The sequence below is a fragment of the Sphaerulina musiva genome (assembly GCF_000320565.1).
Source record: "Sphaerulina musiva SO2202 unplaced genomic scaffold SEPMUscaffold_11, whole genome shotgun sequence".
Classification (NCBI taxonomy): Eukaryota; Fungi; Ascomycota; class Dothideomycetes; order Mycosphaerellales; family Mycosphaerellaceae; genus Sphaerulina; species Sphaerulina musiva.
In genome coordinates this window covers 912,999-934,832 of record NW_016017393.1, presented here as the reverse complement: position 1 = coordinate 934,832, position 21,834 = coordinate 912,999, and the positions used below count along the sequence as shown (strand labels likewise).

The window sequence follows — 21,834 nt, the reverse complement described above, 5'->3', positions numbered from 1 at the left end:
AAACACGAAACAATAAGTCGACATCTGCGGGAGGGCCGGGGAGGGTGTCACGGGAGGACGGCACGGGCCCGCAAGGTAAGCTTAAATTGAAAATCCCCGGCCACCTCCAGCCACGCGAACGGCATCTCCAACACGTCACGCCGACTTGGAGCTGTTCTTTTGCTCTGCTCTTCTCTTCCTCTTCTCACCGCTGCACATTCTTCATTCCTCACCTCACTTTCTCTTCGCATCACACGTCACATCTCACACCTCACGGCACTTCCCATACGATAATACCATCGACGTACACACCTCGCTCGTTTCTGTACAGCCGCCTGCCCGTCGCTATTTCTCGGGACCCCACACCCCACCAAGCCCGCCAGCATATGCGATACAACGCCTCCAAGACAGTCGGTGCGGCATAAGAGGGGGCAGCAATATCAAATTGCTAGCTGAGGTTGCATATCAGACCGCGAAAAGTCAATAGCTCGACTCTGATCACCGCCGGCGCGAAAAACATCCACGATCAGCTCAAGATGGCACGCTCCGACATGACACGCGAACGAGTGATAGTGCGGCAGTCCTACTACTGGCCTGACTGGCAGCTCAACATCTGGATCATCATCATGTTGGCAACAGGAGGGACTTTGGTGGGAATCTTTGCCAATTTTGTGACAATACAAAATGCGCTGGGAGGGCTGGGCATACCATGGTCAGTTTCACTTGCTTTGCACACGTTGTCAATTTGTTTGGTCGCTGAGCATTTACGTGCTTGCAGGCCGATGGGCAGATACTGGTTAAATTACCGCTTATGACTGACTTTCAACGAATTTATACTAACGGTTTTCCTGCAGGATCATGCCCTTCGGCATTACAGTCGGAGCTCTGACGCTCGCCTTCGTCATCCTGATGTTGATATTGATCGTTCAGCGTCGCCTACTTCCGGGAGTCCTGATCATCGGATGCTTCATTTTACTGGTTCTCTACATCACCGGCCTGATCGAAACCGCTATTCAACTTTTCGGTCCTGCAGGAGATATCAACTCCAAGTGTTCGACTTACGTTAGTGGTCACTCACCGGACGATCTGTCTGTGAATACGCTGGCCTGGTTACAGCAGAACAGTATTTGTCAGAGCTGGAGCGCCGTGTTTGCGTTTTGGATCATTGGCGCAGTGTTTCTGGTGTACTTGATTGTTCTGGCAGCCATGGTTGCACGGGCAGGGAGGGAAGATAATTACTAATGTTTTAAAAGAAGGAGGGCAAGGCGAAATGTTTAAACGAAGGGAGAAGGAAATGTGCATGCATGAACAGAACTGGCATCACGGCGTGGCGAAGCGAGGCGTTATTAGGACGGAGGAAGAATTGATACCCATTGCACCAGCAGGCAAGTCTATACTGAACAGAAATCTGAACAACTTCTACAGCTCATAGCTTATCCCTGAACTCCGGATTGTCACTCGGGGTTGCGTGTCCTGGGATTTAGTGACGCTCTAACCAGACGCGAATAGGTCAATCACAAGCTTAATCTACCATAGGGACCTTTCTCCTTACTGCATGCTCGCACTGTCTGCGGCACTGTATGCTAAGCTAGGCCAAATCCAGTGTCTGGTCCATTTCAGAGAGGGAGTATGAAAATCAATGAGCGGAAAATGCCGGAGACCCTGTTTGATTTCACTTACATCACTTATATCAGGAAGGTGCTGATGTTCCTTGCAACAGCACCTGAAATCCCACGAACGACAAAACTCAAACACATGGCCAAGTGCACGAAATGGAAACCGTGGAAGACGGTTGCCGTGCTGCAAGCAGCATGTCGCGCGCGCCAGCTCGATACCTGCGGCTGTGTCATTAAGAAGGATTACTGCCGGGTGCTGAATGACTGGGAGGAGGCGCAAGAAGTCACCGCAGCTGAAGTCACTGAGCCGCCGTGTACTGCGAACGAGATACCGAGCCACGAGTCTCACAAGCGGCACGACTCGAAAGAGATCGCGCCGACTGACACTACGAATCTCACCAACAAGGAGTCGCTGCACACCAATACAACTCCTCGTCCTCGCGAGCCGCGCGCCCGCACCACGCGACAAGACCTCCGTAACGCCCGCGCCGAGCTCCTCTCCCTCCACCAAAAACTCCCGCTGGCACTCGCACAAGCGCAAAAAGCGCACATCAGCCGCTTGAAGATCTCTCCAGAAGGCACAGTCGTGCCTCGCATCAGCGAGCTTCGCGCCGGAATTCTGCTCTTCGACGTAGAAATGGTACACGAGGAAGACATACCCCATTACTGCAAAGCCACCTTATCTCAAAAAATCTGGTTGGAATTCGAACTACAGCAATTCTTCAACCTCATAATCGAGATACAGAGCCGGAATTCTCGTGATACGAAACTCGTGGAACAGGACTCTGGCGGACAATTGAAGGAGATGTTGAAGCTGGTGGATCAATTGGTTGCGAAGCGCAATGAGATTTTGGAGAGAGCTTATCGTTCTAACAATGGTGCCAATGTGGAGGATTATACAAATTGGCCTCTCAGTTTCGATATGAAAACGGAAGATCTCAGGGACGAGGCTACGATGACTCGGCGTCTACGAGAATTGCAGAGAGAAATTGAATGGTTGGAGGGCGATTTGGCGAAATGGGAAGCGGCGATTCGGGAATGGGAGGATTTGATGGGTCGGGAGATCTCTTTTTATTCTTTGCCCTTTCTTTTTTGAATATAAAGGGAAGTTTGAATTTTAACTTAGAGTTTACTCTCCTTCGCCCAGATTGTCGAGGGCTGTGGCATTCATTGTGATTCACTTAGCAAAGCGAGCGAGGACTCGAAGTCAGAGCGAAAAGTTTGGTCCTTCGCCAGATTCTCCTTTAATTCTTCCCCCTTTCTTTTTGAATAAAAGGGAAGGTTGAATTCAACTCAGAGTTTACTCTCCTTCGCCAGATTGTCGAGAGCTATGGCATTCATTCTGATTCACTTAGCAGAGCGAGCGAGGACTCGAAATCAGAGCGAAAAGTTTAGTCCTTCGTTAGATTCTCTTTTTATTCTTCCCCCTTTCTTTTTGAATAAAATAGAAGTATAAAATTAACTTAGAGTCTGCTCTCCTTCGCTAGATTGTCGAGGTCTGTGGTATTCATTCTGATTTACTAGGCAAAGCGAGCGAGAACTCGAAATTAGAGCGAAAAGTTTAGTCCTTCGCCAGATTGTTGAGAGCTATAGCATTCATTGTGATTTACTAGAGAAAGCGAGCGAGGACTCGAAATCAGAGCGAAAAGGTAAAGAAGTATCTATCTCTGATTATACTATAAGCGCTATGCTACTTCGTCCCCGGATACTACGGTATGGAAGACGCCCCTCTCCCAACGACAGCGACCCTAGCAACATCGATGCCAATTCGAGATCTCTTTAGCAGAAGCAGCACCCCGGTGCACAGCAGCAGAACGGGATACATCGGAAGTCTGTTTCAGCAACTAGGGACGGACACAACCCTGCCAGATGTCCACGCCCGACAAAGGGTATGGATGGAGATCGATGTCAAGACGGTTGTCGACCGGCCAAGAGGACTACGGTCCCACCGCATACAAGACCCTGCTCGATGACCGTTCATAGTCCTACAGCGACATAACCACGAGAATCGACGAGGCAGGCTAGGCAGACCAAGACCCGGCGCCGGAGATGCTAGAGTAGTTCTAGAGAGCGACCGACGAAGACGGCACCGAGCCCAAAAAAGTTATAGAAGTATCTATCTCTGATTGTACTATAAGCGCTACGCTACTCTATTCTCAGACACGATCTTATAGAAAGAGAGCCAGTCTTAGAGAAGGTTCCTTTATATAAGAAAAAAAACCCCCCTTTCCCTATAGCTATTAACTAAACTATCGTACTTCTAGGAACGAGACGCTCCGGACGGCAAGTATGCGAGGTAAATGCCGTTGGCTTCGGACGGCAAGTATGCGAGGTAAATGCCGTTGGCTTTGCAGAATTGCTTGGTGTACTTCGCAACGTAATGCTTGCTAGGATCGCAGAAAATTGCCGCAGGTGTCGGATGGTAGGCGATATGTGCTGCCAGTCCGTTCACGGTGTCTTCTAACGAACAGCCTGGTAATGCCGAGGTGAAGGACATTCGATCAAAGTCATCAATCAGGTGCAGCACATACCTATTTCCTCGTACAGTCTCTGGGATAGACCAGTGGTATACGAATCGTACTAGGTTACAGCCGTAGCAATAAAACTATACCCGGCAGCTGGTTGGTTAGTATAGAGTGGATTGGGTCTTTCCTATATGTACGATATGCCAATTCCATTGCAATAGGACGCGTTTGGAATATATAACTTGAATGGTTGTTAGGAGCGGCTTTCTCTTCCTTTCTCTAAAGGGAATTTATTATCTGTAGTACTGTAAGTCCAAGCATAGGTTTAAGTAATCTCGAACGGGGATTAGAGAGATTGATGTAGGTGGTTACTATGCTATCGAAGCAGCGTAGCGAATTGTTTGGAGTCAATAGGATTAAAAAAATTTTCTTTTTCTTTTCCTTTTTCCCTTTTTTTCCCTCTTTCCCTCCAACAGACAGTCAGGGGCAAAACAATAGCTCTCGGCCCTCCAAGTAGTACCGTGCAAGTTCAAATGATAATTAGTATGCAGTCAAATAAAGACGCTTTACGCCTCGCGAGACGAGGACAAGACAAGACAATAAACCATGAAGAGTCGTGTCGATAAGGCAGAAAAAAAGGTCGAGAAACTACTATTATTACTTACTACACGCTGGAGAGAAACACTCTTTCGAATTGGATATATCCGATACGGCTTTAGCTAAATTACGCTCACTCTACCCAATCAATAGCCACCACAAGTACATAATTGCTATCATAAAAATCTCATCAAGAAGCACCCCCCTTCCCCCTTTCCTACGAATCTTTCTAAGCAACACCGTCTCCATAATTGGAATCCTTAGTTCTACTAAACAGGCGTCTGCCTAGCAGTAGTGGTCGTGGCAGCCCGGGTGGTGGTGATACGGGTCTTCTCACTGCAGACGCCTGTGGGAGCCACGTAGCCAGACACGTACTGCGGTAGAATAGCCAGAACCTGGATATTGGTACTGTCGACGATTTTTTGCAGACTGGGGAAACTCTTGAAGTAACAATTGCCGGGTGAGCTGCCACTGGAGTACACAAATCCTGTGCAAGGGAACGCGCCGGGAGTGTCGGTCCGGTAGAAACCAGTTCCATTGTTGTTGCTGGCGCAAATGCTCATACAGGTGGTGTACGATAGAGCGTTGAGGTAAGTGGGTTCGATGTTATAGAAAGTTCCTTCGACATCATCGTCACAATAGATGTTGTAGTATGTCTCCGTAGTGGGCTCTCTAATAGTCTTGCCGCCGTCGATGGTGCAATTTCCAGCTGTATAGGCAGGCGTAGAGCAAGTCGGCGCGGAGCTGGCACTCGTTGTCGATGTCCTAGTGAGTGCCGTCGCGGTCGATGGCAAGACTGATGATGAGGGGCTAGAAGAAGTTGTTGTAGTCGTCGTAGTAGTAGGCGGTTGATATGCTGGGGGAGGTCCGACAGAAAGAACACTAGACGATCTAGACGAGCTCGAACTTGACGACGTCGAGGTTGTAGTCGTCGTCGTCGTTGTCGTAGGTGGTTGATATGCTGGGGGAGGTCCGGGAGAAGGAATACTAGACGAGCTTGAGCTCGAACTTGACGACGTCGAGGTTGTAGTCGTCGTCGTCGTCGTTGTCGTAGGCTGTTGATATACTGGGGGAGGTCCGACAGAAATGACGCTAGACGATCTAGACGAGCTTGAACTCGATGACGTCGAGGTTGTAGTCGTCGTCGTTGTTGTCGTAGGTTGTTGATATACTGGGGGAGGTCCCACAGAAGGAATACTAGACGAGCTTGAGCTCGAACTTGACGACGTCGAGGTTGTAGTCGTCGTCGTTGTTGTTGTGGGCTGTGGATATGCTGGAGGTGGGCCGACCGGAGACACGCTGGACGAGCTGGAAGAGCTGGACGAGCTGGAAGAGCTGGAAGAGCTGGACGAGCTGGACGACGAGCTGGAGCTCGAACTTGATAGCGATGGCGAAGTCGTGGTAGTCGTCGTTGTCGTGGGCTGAGGATATAACGGAGGTAGACCGATGGAAGACACGCTGGACGAGCTGGACGAGCTGGACGAGCTGGATGCCGAGCTTGAGCTTGAACTTGACGGTGTCAAGCTTGTGGTCGTAGTCGTCGTCGTCGTTGTAGGCTGCGGATATGCTGGTGGACCGATGGGAGAAACGCTGGACGAGCTGGACAAACTGGACGAGCTGGACGAACTGGATGAGCTGGACGAGCTGGAAGAGCGGGAGCTGGCAGCTGAAGAGATGGAGCTAGAAACTGAGCTGGAACGGGATAGTACAGAGCTGCTGCTCGAAGGCTCAGAGTATCCCGGCGGAGATAATGCAGCAGAGCTGATGCTCGACGAGACAGATCTGGACGAGAGCGTGGCACTGCTGCTCGAAGGTCCAGAATAGCCAGGGGGTGCTCCAGCTGTCGAACTAGCACTTGACGACACAGAGCTAGAGCTGGATGAAGGACCAGAATAACCCGGAGGTCCCACAGCCGACGAGCTGCTCGTAGGATAGACCACAACATTCTTTGCTCGGCACGCCAATCGGGCATATTGAGTAGCTTCTGTAAAGATGCATTAGCACATACCAGGGGGAACTTCCCATTTCGGGTGATACATACGAGTTGCGTCGCCTGCAGGGCATCCGGTGTTGAGGCAGTCAGCATATGAAGTTTGCAAACCTGGAGTTTGGCAAAAGCAGGTTACGTCTCCAATCTGGCAGCCACCGAAGCCAACAGTATAGGCACAAGTTTGAGCGCAAGCTGGGAGCTCAGTGAAAGCTGGGACGTAGGTTGATGTGCTGCTTGACGGAGTATTCTGCGAATAGGCTGGTGGAGCTCCTGGGGTTGTTGTAGTTGTGGTCGTCTGCTGAATCGAGCTCGGTTGCGAATACGCCGGTGGAGCTCCTGGAGTTGATGTACTTGTAGTCGTCTGCCGAATCGAGCTTGGCTGTGAATAAGCCGGAGGAGCCCCTGGAGTTGTTGTAGTCGTAGTCGTCTCCTGGATCGAGCTTGGCTGGGAATACGCTGGTGGAGCTCCTGGAGTTGTTGTAGTTGTAGTAGTCTGCTGAATCGAGCTTGGCTGTGAATAAGCCGGAGGGCCTTCTGGGATGACAGACGAACTGCTTGAAACCCCAGATGACGACGGTACACTCGATGGACCGCCGTACGATGGTGGCGCCGAGCCTGCCATTGATGTTGAGTTGCTTGGCATACTGGGAGCACTGTAGCCTGGCGGCGGTGACACGGCAGAGGATGATGGCGCAAGAGAAGTAGTCGAGGCATAAGAAGGCGATGGTAAGCTCGTGACGCCTACACTCCTGCACACGAAGTTCGCAAAGGCGACGACCTCTGTATTATCGGTCAGCATACGTCTCGACCAGAGTCAGCGCTATCTCTCTGTACTCACGTGCAACTTCCGTCGCGTTACAGTATTGAGGAACGCAAACTGCTAGTCTGTTCAGGTACGGCGTGTTACGGCAAACGCAGTTGACATCGCCTGTAGCGCAACCTCCCAGGTCTGTAACACAGCCTTGCGCGCATTTCGGGACATCCGCAACCGTGGGGACATATGATGAGGGTGTGGGCGCAGGAGTGGGAGTAGAGGCACTCGGAGAGCCATATACTGGAGGCGTTGGAGCAGGAGTTGATGAACTTGCAGGGCAAGAAACTTGTGGCAATACGGTCACGCCCACATTGTTGCAGACATTCGTCCCAAAGTCAACAACCTCTGTCAACGATTAGCAAGCTGCGTACGCACTCGTCTCCTCAGATAACTCGTCACTCACGTTGACATTGCCCGAATGGACAACTCCGACTGACGCAGGCTGCCACTCCCGTCATATACGACGAGTTGCTGCAAATACAGCGAACATCGCCCATAGCACAGCCTCCCAAATCGCCAACGCAGCCTTGAGCACATGTCGGAACGTCTGAGACGGTGGGAATATAGGTCGACATGGTAGCGGTCGAAGTCTTGCTAGACATTGGTGCGTAGGAGAAAAGGGGAGGGAACAGAGTCGAGGTTGGAGTGCCGCAGGATCCATAGACGGTGACTGTGCCCGCGGGTTTTTTGGTGGTGCTGCTCGATTGTGCGCGAGCCTGAGCTGCCAGAAGCAGCAGCCCAATGCTTGCTGTCGCCATCTTCAGAGCCATGGCTGGCTTGTCAAGCGAGTGTAGTGATTTTTGGCGAATGAGGGTCGTAGTGTTCGAAGGGAGCACGCGGAGAAGAGCAGCGCTATTGAGGCGAGTCGCCATGACCCAGCGACACGGTTTTGTTGTTTTTGAGGATTGTGAATTTTGATGAAGCAAGGTACTCTGTTCGTCGTCTTCGTCTAGTCTCCGGAATGCTCGCCGTCTCTGCCGCATTCCAGCTTTCACTTCACACGCAGCTGTTGGCTGTTAGATCATTCCAGTCCTCTACACGACGGAGTGAAAGGCCTAGATCTCAATACTGTTACGATACGCGCATACTATTGTTTCGCCTACACCATGCATCTCAATCCACCGTACGCTATCGCCTTCTGCCCCTCTTTTCAATGCCGGCTCTCAGTTCTTGCAAGACCTCCATACCAAGCCATCTGAACCTGTCACTCTTCACCTTTTGTTGCTCACCGTGCTCGGATTCAGTACTCTTCACATCTGGTCGCGCACCGTCATCGGACTCTGCGCCTCCCTGTGCAGGGACAAGTAGATCTCTCTCAGCCCACGAAAACAACGTCCTCAAGTTCCACAGCTCATGCAAACTCATGCTGTTTGTCCCGTTTCTAAGCACCAGACGATCATCGATAACCGTGGTCCTCTCCCCGATATACACAGAAGACTGAACTTCAGCAGGGAGCAAAAGCTCCACGTCTGCGCGATCCAATCCACTGAAAGCGGGGAGGGTCATGATGTTGATCCAAGGAGTCTGACTGCTACCACTTCCATGCCCACCGTGACCGGCAGGGGAAGCAGTAGAGGTCAAATTGATACCCGTCAAAGCAGCGAGTGCCGCAGAGAATGTAGAATCATGTGCCTCAGCAGCTGGACAGCGTCGCACGCTGACATGTTGATCCTGGCGGAAAGACTCCAGATGTTCAGGATTGCCCACAAAGTCCAGAGTGACACGCCAATAAGCCGAATCATCGGTCTGTACAGTCGCGATACTGCGTAACTCAGGTAACAGGCAGGGAGCTCGCATATTCCTTACTTCTCCATTCTTCAGCGTGACCTTCAATGGCATATGGACCGGTCGTTGCGTATCAATGTCCTCGACAACAATACAGCGAGCTTCTGCAGCCAAAACCCAAAGATGGCGGAAGGCTTGGAGATGGACTCGATTATCGTTGACCTCAGTCGGCCATATTGGATGAAAAGCAACCATCAAGGCTGCGATCGCAAGTTCACTTGTGCCGAAAGTGAAGGTGCCTCCAGCCAGAAAGAGAATACCGATGGCCATGTGAGAAGCCAGGTGGGAGCCATATGGAATGTCAGGTTCGAGTCTGCCGTGTAAGCGTCGCAAGTACCGAAAGACTTCTAGATCACCAGTGCCAGCCATGACGACGGCAGCGGCTACTGCAACGACGCTCATGCAACGACCTAGAGAAGCTCGAGCCATCTTACCATCGAACCAGTACCCAGAAGACTGGAAAAAGCGAGGGCTGAGATAGTTTAGAAGACTCAAGATCTCGTCTCGCGCAAAGAAATTGCCTGAGCCGGCATATTTCAAGCCCAGTGCCCACGCAAGCCCAGCGAGAATGTTGTATCTGGGGATTCTATCGCTGCTGTGGGGTCCAGGCGGCGGGGCCGGATCGTTTGCATAGCAAGGAGGTAGGTTGGATCCAATCCATCCCTTTTCGAAGGTGTAGCTACTTTGTGAGCTTCCTTTTTTCGGGCGGCTTGGTACTTGGATTTGGCCAGGCAACAAGTCTGTCCGAACTTGAATTTCATCCCATAAGATCAGGTGCTTGGCCATAGCTCGGAGCATGAGGATATCTGGTCTCACGTGATCAAATTGTGTTTCAGTGTCGGGAATATCAATCTTGCGAGCAATGGATTGGTCGCCAGACTTCATGTAAACAAGCGTTAGAGCCATAACAGCACCAGCTGTCGCACGATCAAACACATGCACTGCGTTGATGGGCCGCGGGCCTACCGCCACGGCCAGCAATCGTTCCGGGAGCTGCATGCCGTGCAAGCCCATCAGGTTGTTGCCCTTGCCAAGGTTGATGAAGCCCAATGCAAACCCAGCAGCAAGACGGTAGCTCTCATCTCGCAAGGGGTCCGGCCCACTGTCTGGATCTTCAATTTCCAGATACTCAATCTCAGAGAGCATGATTTCAGACATACGACGATGTTGGGTGTTGTAATAGAGGAGTCCAATGCCCATCAGCCCAGCAGTCTGTGTTGCTGGCGAGACATTCACATCTGCGGCGCCGGGAGGTAGCATCTTGGTAATGTGCACAGATAGCATTTTGGTAATGAGAGCGTCCATCGTGCCGATGTATGAAGCCGATAGCCCAAGCAGTAAACCTACAGATGTCATGGTGTGCTTCGGGGTGAGGTATTTGAATGATAGCCACTTCGCCAGTTGCCTTAGGTGTCCACTGAGGCCAAGAGCAAGCAATAGACCAGCGTGGCGGTTCGTGAGTTCGCTTGGCTTGTTGAACGCGATCCAAGAAGTGTCGATGCCTTTGACATCTTTCGAGATGCGAAGGCCAGCGGAGACGCCAGCGTGAAAATATGCCCAGTTGAGCTTTTCCTCGGTTAGACCAGTGCGGTCCGCGGTCAGTGTGTGGCCCATAGGTTGCATCAAACAAGACGAGCTGAAACCAGCCAGGTGATATTTCTCGGTCAACAACGGCGTCTGGCTGTCGTAATGGATCATACCATCTCCAGCGGGAAGAGCAATCATTCGAGTCGTGACAAGCTGCATGACTTTGCGCTGTTCGTCGAAATGCCGTTGCTCATCCCACACAGCATGTTTCGGGCACCAGCCTTGCTGCACGGTGTTGAAATGCATCAGGCTCGCGGCTTCCACTAGCCTGCGATCTTCGCTGAATATAAGCTGGGAAATGGCGTGACGCCCAGCTTCTTTCGTCTTTGCATGGACGACAGGATGATCGACGACATTACATACAGCATGCACATCGCGAGTGCTCATGGCTGATGTGGCCAAGGGCCGATGCGGTAAGCTTGTCTTCCTATGCGTCCCCACGATGAGATCTGCTCGGCCTACCAAACATAACAAGTCGCTGCCCCATGTTGTCGGTGGCTCCTTTTCGCAACGGACGATGGCTTCCCTGAGCGGCGCTGCCAAAGACTCGGGCAAAGTTTCCAACATCTCCACTGTAAATTGTGCATCTTCCAAGAGCTCAACGGTCCTTGTCGGGCTCGTGGTGAGACCATTGGTGGCCGCAAGTAGGTTCGAAAATGCGGTCATTCGCGGCGTGAGCTTGTTCGCAGTCCTTTGTGACACTTTGGGCACAATTTGGTCTGCTTCCATTTGCGCAACTTTGTAGAGTGAGGGATATCTCTCAGGCGAGTTTTGTTTCAGAGCATTCTCGAACCATTGGTATGCACTAATTGGCCGCTCAAGGAGACCCGTTTGTAGTATTCTGGTGGGCCGTGACTTGACGTAAGCCCATTCTTCTTCTCTCGCACCCGCCAAATTGTAGTAACCTCCGGCAGCGAATGTCCATCCGTCAAGGCCGAGCCAGGAACCCAGCTGAGCAATAACAGGAACCAGCTGTGCGGACAAAGATTGCGAAGAGGTGAGTATATTTAGCGCATGCTCTTCTCGGAAGATGTGAAGACCCAGCATGAATTTCATAGCCGTCGATGCCGCCAGCGAGTTCGTTTGCGTGGCATTTGGTACACTACTGCTGATCAATTCGTCAGCGACTGCTGCGGCTGCGACGAGGAGCTGATCTTTGCGCTTCTCTTGGGTACGTGAAGACGTCGGACCAGCTGGAGTACGAGCTGGTGGCAGCCACGACCATGCAGAACATGTGGTACGGTGCCACTGATGTTCTTCGTGCATCACGCTTGTGGCAACAGTGCTACTCGCAGTGCCTTTCCCAGCAGCCACCTTTGCCACTCTGACGGCCGCTCGGGCTTTGCTGTCCAGAATTCCAAATACAAAGGTGAACATTGTTGCGACAAATGCCACGAACTCCTTGTCGCTGCTGGTTCCCGCAACATTTTCGGGATGCTGCTTCAGCCAGGCGTATGCCATGCACCATGTCTTTCGTACTGTGCGCGCCTGTTGCTTTGAAAGCATGAGCTCGCACAAGGTAAGAAGCTGATCTGTATGAGGGTCAAATGGGCGCAGACGAAGTCTTCTGCGGTGATGCACCCCATCGGCGCCAATCGCGTCAAAGGCTCCTCGGGCTCCAACGTGCTGCAACAAGAGTGGCGGCCGAGGAGGTGGAAATGTTCTATTCCTACCAACGTCCTCCTCATCATCAACTCTACGGTCAAATTCCAGAGCGTTATAAGCTCTGTAAGGGCCATCGAATAGCAGAGGGCAGGGTAACTGCTCGTCCAATGAGAACTGGACGCCTCGACTGCCAAACAGAATGGTCTGCAGTTTTCCATCGTTGACCTGAATCATATCGTCGCATAAATCGAGTCTGCTCTCTCCAGTGAGCAACGGTACCGCAACCATCGGTGAGTCGGCTAGCCCTGGATATAGTGCGCAATGCTTGACCTTTAGCGCGACGTATTGCACTTCTTTGCTCTGTTGATCGTGGAGATATAGTCGAATTCTGGGGTCGTCCGGCCCATTGATGGAAGCAGGTTCAGACAGCGTCGCAACCCTGTAGTTGTCGACTGGTGGACCAGCCTCGCTACGTGTCGAAGTGCGCAGCCCCACCGCGAAAGAATGTATCTTGCGGACAACGAGATCACGCTTAAAGCCTTCTTCGACACTGCCGAAAACTGTATCTAGACCTGAAACTTCGTACGTGTTGCGAATGTGGCGTAGAATCCCATCTAGGCTCTCTTCCGGGTCGAATTCTATGGTCGAGTCCAAATCCATGGTATCATCATCTGGACCAAGGCTCTGACCAAAGACGTTGCCAGGGGTGGAGCCTCGGCTCTTGCGATGGCTCAAGGATCTCCTTCCTGCCTGATGACCACCGAAAGATGTGTGGCGACGTCCTGCAGTGCCTGCGAAGCTACCTCCGACCGTAGTCTGGCTGGTACGGACATCTGCATTGATGCTGCTAATTCTGCGGTTGCCCTCACGCACAGGCTGTTGTGAGCCTTCATCTTTGTAATCTGGGTCCATTTGCGCAGCCATGATCTGCGCTTCCTCCTCTTGCGTGGCTTTTCGCGATGGATCCCCTTGCGACGCAAGGGCGTCGGGCAGTAGCAGAGCGTTGGCAGGTGCGAAACTCTCTCGAGGACCATCTCGGCGTCGAACAGCTGGAGTTGCACTTCCTGTGGCAGCACTTCCGCTTAGAAAAGAACTCCGTCGTCGAGCTTTGGCAGCCTTTTGTTCTGTCCTGAGCTTCAGCAATGTTCGCAGTGACTTCTCCTCGAGGTACCAGGCATGCCACACCGAGACCACGTTGGCATCGGCGTTGAAAGTCACCACAAGGATCAGAGGTCCCACACCGAGCTTTTGATGTGTGTGGAGCTCATTTTTAGCAGACACATATATCACTTTCTCAGCAGGCTCAAGAGCTTCAAACTCCACGTTCGGGCCAGTGCGTGATTTGCCAAATCTGACAGGTTTCTGATGCTGAAGTGAGTATGTGACCACGCCAAGATCAGACAGCGGGCTGCTCAATGAGTAGATATTTGTAATATCGTCCTCGGACTCCTTTTGCGATCCAGTGGCGAGGGTCTGGAAGAGCGCTTCCAGCTTCGTATCTTTCCCAAGTGGACTAGGATGGGTCGGCCTATTGATGGCGAAGTTGGAGAGCAAAGTGGGAGAGTGTAAGTAGGACTGTGATGTCCGAAGTTGAGTGGATATGAAGGAATTTGGTGGTGCGCTGGGAAGTTGGGGTGTGGGGGGCGACAAGAGTTTGTCTGTCGCTTTTCGTTGAAGTACAAGCCCACGAGGAGCTGGGAAAGCTTTCTCGACTTCAAAAGGCAGATTCACGATATGGCTCGCTCCGCGCAAGAAATAGATGTGAGCTTTCGACTTGAAAAGCACCACCAATGCTCTTTCCAGAACGGGCTGCGATGCTTGCTGGTTGTCATGATCTCGTGTTTCTGCTGACTGTCTCAGCCGTTTGCGAGGAGTTCGATCTGTCCCCGAAATGTGCCGTTCCTGAATCTTGGACTTCGTGCCAGTGGGAAAGGTAGTGAGGAGGGCCTGGATGATGTCTTCCCCTTCCAAGTCGAAGCGGTAGGCATTGCGGACAAACTGTCCCTGCGACCAGACAACGGCATGCCGCGTGGCGAGGACCTCTTCTTCGATTTCCTCATCTCCCTTATCGGAAGTGTACACCTCCCACTGGTATAGGTCTCTGCTGGGGTCTCGCGGGAGGATGCCTTCAGTGACCAGATATGGAAGGCCGACGGGAGTGTGTAGGCCCAGTGAGCTGATGGCCGCCATTCCAGATATCGACGCGTAGATTGACCTTTCGCATCTTGATCGACCAGTCTCCGGGTCGTGCGATGGCTGTGGAGGATGAATTAAGAGTGAAGTGAGGTTGAAGTGAAAAGTGTGAAAAGTGTGAAGAGGTCAGGTGAAGTGAGGTGCGCGGAGGAGGACGCGACGGAAGACGCGAGGCAAGGCAGCTCCCACCTCACCAACAACAACAATAATCCCGGGCGTGAAAGAAGAAAAAGAACTTCGACAACAGCACTGCATTGCACTGCACTGGACATGGACGTGGAGCCGCGGGTCACGCAACGAGAGCGCAAGCTCCATATAGAGTCAGTCCATACCATCACCATCACCATCGCCCTGCCTCACCCTCGCCCTCGCCCTCGCCCTCGCCCAGACGAGGCTCATCGATGCGCAAACACCGCTGACCAGCTCTGAGAGCAGTTACCGTCTCCCGCATCGAATACACTCGGCCCACGTCTATCCGGTCACTGCGCCAAATGGCTCTACACTTCTCGTCTACGGCCACGAACGCGGCCTCCGCGTGTTGTGGCGAGGCGGCAGACGGCGCAAAGAGAGTGCGACAGCAGCGGCACCCACAAATGGCACATACTCCGAGGTAATCGATCTCATTAGCGATGACGGGATAGACTCCACGGCGAAAGAGCACGAGAGGGTCCAGGAAGACCTTTTTGAGGCAGAGGAGGAGGAGCAGGATGTGGACTGTCCCTTTCCCGGCATCATACAGGCGTTGGACATCGAGTTGGGCTCTGCAGACAAGCCGAAAGCCGCTCTGCGTGTTGCCGTACCGATCATCAACCCCACAGCTATACCCGTGAGACTGTTGAAAACGACGGCGATTGTCGTGGTGGCATGTACCGATGGCAAGGTCGCAGTGCTGAGCATACCACTCGCTCCACCTTCAGATGCGGAGAAGGACCAGGCTATCATGGACATTGCCCAGTCTATCATCACGTTGCAAGATACAGGACCCATTTCGTCAGATCTGACTATCAAGTACCTACCTTCGGAGCAGCAGCCACTGATTGCGCGTCACGAGGATGATGTGGATGGGCGTCTGTTGGTTGCAACTGTATCGCGCGCTCTCCACGTCTGGTCTGTTGAGGTGACGGGGGACATTATCCTGGCCATCTCCCACGAGAAGCTTCTGCGGCGGGTGGCATTACCTGCGGTCGGCACGAAAGTCAGCTTCCATCCCTCGACTCGACATGCCCAGCTGCTTGTCACCGACGTTAGCGGTACTGTCCGCATATACGATCCATATGCTGCGAACATTCATCAGAGACGCCCTGGCTCGAGCGACTCCGTGCTCAGCAGCACACCATCGAGCACTACAGGAAAGTGGCTCATGGCGTTCCACTCGCCGTATCATTCAGACAAGGAGACACAAAATGTCGGTGCTGCATTTGCGCGGCAGAAGTCGGTTCTGGCTGCAAAATGGGCACTATCAGGCAATGCTATCCTCGTGCTCCTGGAGGATGGGGAATGGGGTCTGTGGGACCTGATGACACCGTCTGCTGGCAAGCGGCTCGAGAAGTTTGCAATTCGCGGCTTTCTTGACACTGCTAACCATACCGAGGCCGCTGAGCCACTGACGCAGAGAAGTGGCGTATCGAAGCTTGCGCCAATGACGCCCAACACCAGAAGGACGAAAGCGGAGCAGCTGTTCACAGGAGCGCCCAAGGTCCCAGGCGTGGCACCACGGGGCGGCATTTCCATTAGCGCCCACAATGCACGAACAGGTCCTGCAGAGGAGAGTGCTGTCCTCTGGTTTAACAGCGAGATCTACTCGATCAACAGCCTGCAGTCCTTCTACCAGCGATCTGCAAACCATGGCGGCAGTGGCGGCTTTGGCTCATTGTACTCTCCTGGCCTAACTCACATCACAGATATCAAGCTGCACATGGAGAACATTACTTCTATCTCGCAGTTCCATCCGGGCAGACCGAGCGCCGCAAATGGACAGATGAACACTCCACGCGACTTGCTGATATCAACCGAGGGTCACGCCATTATCGTCCAAAGCTTAGCCCCCAAGCCTTCCAAAAATCTCTTCCAGCAAAAGCTCACTGAGCGTCCAGCAGCAGTAATTGACCGGGATCAACACATGCTCGATGCCGGCGATTTGGATCTCAACGGCATGGATCGCTTACTTGACAGCATGGCAGGTGGGCACTCATCAGCACCGGCCAGACGAGTCGGATTTGCAACAGCACTTGGCTGAAGAGAAAAAAGAAGTCATGAAGTTGAAACTTATACCCTCTGTACTGACTTCTCCAATGATACCCTAACACAGCGTTTCTCCATGATCACCTTCCCATCTCCGTCCTTGTGAATCCCCCAAATTTTTCCTTCTCACAATTTCCACTTAAGCAACTCGCGTGGCAAGGTGGAGCACTTCCTCAAGGACAATGAGATCTAGCTCAGTATTACACGCGAGAGATTGAGAAAAAAAGCTATATTCCCCCCCACTTTGTCCACGAAGAACCGTAACCGCAAGGGAAATGGTGTAAGGGACAAAGGACTCGATTCGCAGTGCATCTGTGTCTCGAGGGGAGGTGGAAAAGTAGCTCCGATGTACTCTTTCCGGCATGACACTTACTACTACTTTTGGTCTCTGTCATTTGTGTGTAGTGTTGTGATGGGAAGGGGTTGATCGGTACATGATTTTTCTGGTCATTTATGCTATGCCAAAAAAGAAAAAAAGATCACGTTGCAAGATTGCTTCCTACATGTAGGTAACTACCTCACCTACCTGCCTTTGGTCTGTCTGTCCGGCTTTCCCAAAATCCCTCTCACTGCCAAAATTTCTCTTCCTCATCATCCATCCATCCCTTGGTTGCATGATACATCTAACCTTCCATCTCCCTTAAAAGAAAAAATCCTCGTCGTTTCATCATCATCGGTATCCTCGTCGTCACCTGGGTATGGTCGTCGTATTTATCGACTCTTGTTTTTACTCTTTTCGGGGTGGTCTTGGATTAAGGTAGCATTTGTCTTGCCTTACAGGTACGGTGTACCCCGTAACCCACCAATTTGGTGAACCAATCGTATTTCCATTTCCACATATTTTTTTTTTTCATTGGAGAATGGAGGTTTTTTCAAGCTGGAGCAGGACCTGGGTATTTTATCCTTGTGCTGTTTCATATGTATACTGTTGTTGTTATTGTTGTTGTTCTGTCTCTCTGTTTCTGTGTCTCCTTTTCTGTGTCTCCTTTTCTGTGTCTCCTTTTCTGTGTCTCCTTTTCTGTGTCTCCTTTTCTCTGTCTCCTTTCCTCTGTCTCTCAATCTCTCTCAATCTCTCAATCTCTCTCTCAGTGTTCTCTGTTTTTAGTCTCTGTTATATTCTCTGACTCCAAAAACAACCCCCTGGTGGAACTTTTCGCCCTGTTAGAATTCTTTCCCCTGTTGGAATTCTTTCCCCTGGAATTCTTTCCCCTGTTGAACTTCAATCCCCTGTTAAAATCCTTCCCCTGTTAGAATGTTCCCCCTGCTCTGCCGTATTCCATTTTTCTGTCTTCCCTTCTTCTTTTTCCCACGTACTCGTATCCTTTCTTATCAATCATCTATCCATCCATCCTTCCTCCTCCCAATCATCACATATTATCCCAAGCTCTCCCCTTCTGATAATACTTTGCCGGATCCGCCGCCGTAAAGCTATTCACCGATTGATTTGCGGGTTGCAGAGCGATGTGAAGGAGACCATCTCCCGTTCCCGAAGTACGTTCTTCATCTCGTTGGCGAAGAAGGTCTGCTTTGTGGGAGGAGGGGGATTGGTGGATCTGACGGGCTTGTTGATAGCGGTCGATGAGTTTGCGGAAGAGGGTGTTGATGGACATGATTGGATTTGGATTTGATTATTGATTGTAAGATCGTTGTTATGACTCTGTTTGTCTGACGATGGTCTTTCTCTGGGCTTGGCTGAGAGCGAGAGAGAGAGAAGGGGGACTATACTGTACTCCTGTTGCGTCGGGGTAGTAGGTCGGTGTCTGTGAATGTGCCGAGAGGCTAACAATTCCGATCAGCGAAGCAACCCGAGACACGTATGTATACAGATTGCTATAGTAGTAGCTTCGTCGGTTCGGCGATTTTCCTCAAAGATAGATACATGCACTTGCTCGGCTCTTCGGTATGCATACATCTCTCGTTCTTCTTCTCTCCCTTCTCTTTATTTCTTGCAAACAACTGAAACCTGACCTTCAACCGCTGACGTCGCTTGTACAACCTACGGAAACAAGATCCGGCCGGGGTAGAGAAAAGATTGTTTGCGTGCGTTCGCTTCACTTGCGCTAAAGGTTTGGTGTTATCGAAGTTAAATCTCCACTTTTAACTGGTTGCCATTTGCCAACTTGCTTGCCAGGCTCGGCAGATCAGGGATTTTGTGTATCGTCCAATCGTCTACAGTAATGTATATGGGATCTGATCTGTTTCAATCTGATGATCACGACTCACGAGGCGACGTCGTGACGAAATATGAGAATTATCTACCAGTGGATGATCTGTTAGCGCCGATGTTCTCGTACGAGAGAGTGAATTCCTTCTTTTTCTTCACTTTTCGAACTGTATCGACTTTTCGAACTGTATCGCGAATTCGCGACTACATACCTACGTTCCATTCAGAAGATGGAGACGTCGAACTTTTTCCTCTTCTACTTCTTCTTCTTTTCTTGTCTCCCATCCGGCAATTTCAGAAGTGTAATCCCGGAAATGTACCGGGAGAGTTCACCTATTGGGTGGACTATTCGCGAATTTGTCCTCCAAGTGGAGATATCGACAATATTTTCTAAGCTACCTTACGCGAGAAGAGGGGACGGCAACCTACATTGCATAAGTTCTCTCGCTACGGGGGAAGCACCTAGCGGTACGTACTGTAGAATCCCATAGGCCATCATCGACTCGAGCTTTACGATATATACTGTACCAAGCAGCCAAGCTTGATCAACCAGGTCGGACACTTGAATCATGATTATCGACTATAGCGTCTTTCATGACAATCGAAAGCGAGAATTTTCAGTTTAGTGCCGATGGTGGAGCACTACCGATATTATGCCATGGGTCCACGTGCTCGCCTAGGCACACTATCAACTATAGGCTATAGCCAACATTGGCTCGTCCGTATGATATACCCCTTAGCTCCACAACTACTGCGACAGGCAAACAGGGACGCGTTCGCTCCGGAGCAACGATCCAGGATGAATGGGAGAGTGGATACATCCTCTCTCCGCTTGCGGGTGATGATGATGATCGTGGGTGGACTGCTGGTGGTGGTGGAGACCCAACGTGACTTGTCGTGTGACAGCATTCAATGTCCGACGATATATGCGCCAGCGAGAGCCAAGCGGTGGCATTGGCAACCAAGAAGAAGAGGAGCTCTCGGCAATTCACCAGACAATTGACGTTTGTGGATATCGAGAGGTCGTTTACGACGGCGGGAGAAATTGAGACTCCGGACGTGCTGCGGAATGGAGGGTTCCATCATCAGAATGGATACTGGAATGGAAATGGAAACAGTCGATACAGCGATTCGAATGATCGTCCAGTCGCCATTGTAATCGGAACAGGCAATACTGTCAGTCTTTTCCTCGTCTACTACCTTACTCTCTCCTGTGAGAGCCTTCAAACAAGATATCTATGTAGCTAATCCTATCTTATCATTATGATTATCCATCTCCATCCAGTCATCGGAAATCGCAACACGAGAGCTTTCCCAACATCTCCACCGCAAAGGCTACCGAGTCGCTCTCATTGACAGTGAAATCTCCGCGGGCCAACATCTCGTGCATCAGATCAACGACTTCCACAATGCCCAGTTTTTTCCGTGCGATGCCTCGTCCGCGGCTGCACAGTTTTCGCATGTGTGGAAAACGTGGAAACGCATTGATCTGGTGTGCATGACACAAGCAGATTCGCCAACGGGTACAGCAATTGTGTATGAGGGACTACGGGATGTATTGCAGCAGGCTGTGCATTTTATGAGGCAGAATGATCCGCCTGGAGGCAAAATTATCGTGAGTAGGAGCATCCTTCCGCATCAACAACGCCTTCGAGAGGACTGCGGGACACAACAGGCGACTGCAGCACTGCTACAGTTTGTCAGAGAAGTGGCGCCGTTGTTGAAGAGTAAGGAGAGCATTTTGATGAATGTGGTTCTATCTGAATGCGTGAGCTCGCCGACGGGCATGCCGAAGGAGATGAATGGCGCTGTGAGCCTCGCCGACTGGTGAGTGACTTACTATACTTTACCTACCTCACCTATGCTTCTCGTCAGGGGCCTGTTTGACAACCTCGTACTGACTTCACGTGGCGACAGCATGACCCCCATGTCAACCATTCTCGCGGCGTACGACGTGTTCATCCATGATGAGACGGCGCAGGTTGGAAAAGCTCTGGAGGCATCGGGTGATAGACTCGTCTTCTACGATCCGCCTGAATATGGCAAGGGTCACACGACCGAGCAGGCTGCGAGTGTTTGCGAGGTTGCCATCCCGTATACGTGCATAGCGAAGGATCTGGGCTGGGGAGATCTCATCCCTGGATCTACGGTAGGTAGCATTCCGTCTCATGGTAGTCCTGGACCCGACATCTAGGTAGTCATCGCAGCAGTGGGAATCGATCCGAAGTAGAATCCTGTCCCCGTTTGATCTTCGCTGGGAGAGCGCATACCATATCTACCGTATCCTAGCTACCTGACATACATCTGGCTGAGCTATGTATGGAGGTCGTAAAGTGATGACAACATCTTTCTGATATGGACGTCCAAAGTGCTACGAAATTTACGAATGCGGTGACTAGACGGCGAACAGCCTAGCTCGCACAGGTACATGTACCTTATACATGTACATAAACAACCACGACAACACTCGCCAAGTGAATATGTGCCTTAGTATGCAGAGCTATGCGAACACCACCCCCCTCACAAGCTGGACCGGCGAATTTGTCGACGGGGCTAGTTCTATACCAATCGATACGCTGCAGCAGTCCATCAGACGTTGATCTTGTAGTACAGACTCTGGTGGTAGACTCTGGTGGCTCGGTGAGTCCTTGATACTATTTTAATTATGCTCGACATAAAGACAGATCAGAGGCATAACAATGTACAGGGAAGCGCGGGAGGGTGAGGCGGGAACGACAGCGGGCGGGAGCGGATGGGCCACCCGTCTTTCTCGTTTAGAAAAAAAAGAGATTCCGCCC

General features: G+C 51.4%; 8 protein-coding genes across 8 annotated transcripts; 4 read left to right on the top strand and 4 right to left on the bottom strand.

The window, feature by feature from the left end:
* Nucleotides 1-151: 151 nt before the first annotated feature.
* Nucleotides 152-1,407, top strand: SEPMUDRAFT_151856 (uncharacterized protein). The gene is made up of 2 exons (XM_016907084.1): nt 152-691; nt 834-1,407. Exons 1-2 carry the CDS (start codon nt 516-518, stop codon nt 1,219-1,221), a joined length of 564 nt encoding a protein of 187 aa, XP_016757096.1. The 5' UTR covers nt 152-515; the 3' UTR covers nt 1,222-1,407.
* Nucleotides 1,408-1,486: 79 nt separating this feature from the next.
* Nucleotides 1,487-2,691, top strand: SEPMUDRAFT_136301 (uncharacterized protein; the record flags this gene model as incomplete). The annotated part of the gene is made up of 1 exon (XM_016902768.1): nt 1,487-2,691. Exon 1 carries the CDS (start codon nt 1,609-1,611, stop codon nt 2,689-2,691), a length of 1,083 nt encoding a protein of 360 aa, XP_016757095.1. The 5' UTR covers nt 1,487-1,608.
* Nucleotides 2,692-3,855: 1,164 nt separating this feature from the next.
* On the bottom strand, nt 3,856-13,922 carry SEPMUDRAFT_136300 (uncharacterized protein). The gene is made up of 8 exons (XM_016902767.1): nt 7,865-13,922; nt 7,486-7,806; nt 6,699-7,427; nt 6,367-6,641; nt 5,856-6,301; nt 5,646-5,723; nt 4,995-5,467; nt 3,856-4,145 (listed from the first exon to the last, which is right to left on the bottom strand). Exon 1 carries the CDS (start codon nt 13,360-13,362, stop codon nt 8,590-8,592), a length of 4,773 nt encoding a protein of 1,590 aa, XP_016757092.1. The 5' UTR covers nt 13,363-13,922; the 3' UTR covers nt 3,856-4,145; nt 4,995-5,467; nt 5,646-5,723; nt 5,856-6,301; nt 6,367-6,641; nt 6,699-7,427; nt 7,486-7,806; nt 7,865-8,589.
* On the bottom strand, nt 7,351-7,669 carry SEPMUDRAFT_16224 (uncharacterized protein; the record flags this gene model as incomplete). Its single annotated transcript, XM_016907989.1, has 2 exons — nt 7,351-7,427; nt 7,486-7,669. Coding segments are annotated over 2 exons (261 nt in total), but the record flags the coding sequence as incomplete, so codon positions are not given.
* SEPMUDRAFT_52414 (uncharacterized protein) lies at nt 7,857-8,036 on the bottom strand (the record flags this gene model as incomplete). The annotated part of the gene is made up of 1 exon (XM_016909224.1): nt 7,857-8,036. One exon carries the CDS (start codon nt 8,034-8,036, stop codon nt 7,857-7,859), a length of 180 nt encoding a protein of 59 aa, XP_016757093.1.
* Nucleotides 13,923-14,862: 940 nt separating the features above from the next.
* On the top strand, nt 14,863-16,937 carry SEPMUDRAFT_151855 (uncharacterized protein). The gene is made up of 2 exons (XM_016907083.1): nt 14,863-14,951; nt 15,067-16,937. Exons 1-2 carry the CDS (start codon nt 14,902-14,904, stop codon nt 16,865-16,867), a joined length of 1,851 nt encoding a protein of 616 aa, XP_016757091.1. The 5' UTR covers nt 14,863-14,901; the 3' UTR covers nt 16,868-16,937.
* Nucleotides 16,938-17,810: 873 nt separating this feature from the next.
* On the bottom strand, nt 17,811-18,541 carry SEPMUDRAFT_151854 (uncharacterized protein). The gene has a single exon (XM_016907082.1). It carries the CDS (start codon nt 18,480-18,482, stop codon nt 18,240-18,242), a length of 243 nt encoding a protein of 80 aa, XP_016757090.1. The 5' UTR covers nt 18,483-18,541; the 3' UTR covers nt 17,811-18,239.
* A 1,407-nt stretch (nt 18,542-19,948) lies between these two features.
* SEPMUDRAFT_120861 (uncharacterized protein) lies at nt 19,949-21,230 on the top strand (the record flags this gene model as incomplete). The annotated part of the gene is made up of 3 exons (XM_016901640.1): nt 19,949-20,212; nt 20,322-20,863; nt 20,954-21,230. 3 exons carry the CDS (start codon nt 19,949-19,951, stop codon nt 21,228-21,230), a joined length of 1,083 nt encoding a protein of 360 aa, XP_016757089.1.
* Between the last annotated feature and the right edge of the window lie 604 nt (nt 21,231-21,834).

Excerpts from the sequence above, each read along its gene's own strand:
- SEPMUDRAFT_151856 (XM_016907084.1), top strand. The coding sequence starts at position 516 with ATGGCACGCTCCGACATGACACGCGAACGAGTGATAGTGCGGCAGTCC. Across the intron at positions 692-833 it reads GGAGGGCTGGGCATACCATG|GATCATGCCCTTCGGCATTA; the intron begins GTCAGTTTCACT and ends GTTTTCCTGCAG.
- SEPMUDRAFT_136300 (XM_016902767.1), bottom strand. The coding sequence starts at position 13,362 with ATGGCTGCGCAAATGGACCCAGATTACAAAGATGAAGGCTCACAACAG.
- SEPMUDRAFT_151855 (XM_016907083.1), top strand. The coding sequence starts at position 14,902 with ATGGACGTGGAGCCGCGGGTCACGCAACGAGAGCGCAAGCTCCATATA. Across the intron at positions 14,952-15,066 it reads GAGCGCAAGCTCCATATAGA|TTACCGTCTCCCGCATCGAA; the intron begins GTCAGTCCATAC and ends CTCTGAGAGCAG.
- SEPMUDRAFT_151854 (XM_016907082.1), bottom strand. The coding sequence starts at position 18,482 with ATGTCCATCAACACCCTCTTCCGCAAACTCATCGACCGCTATCAACAA.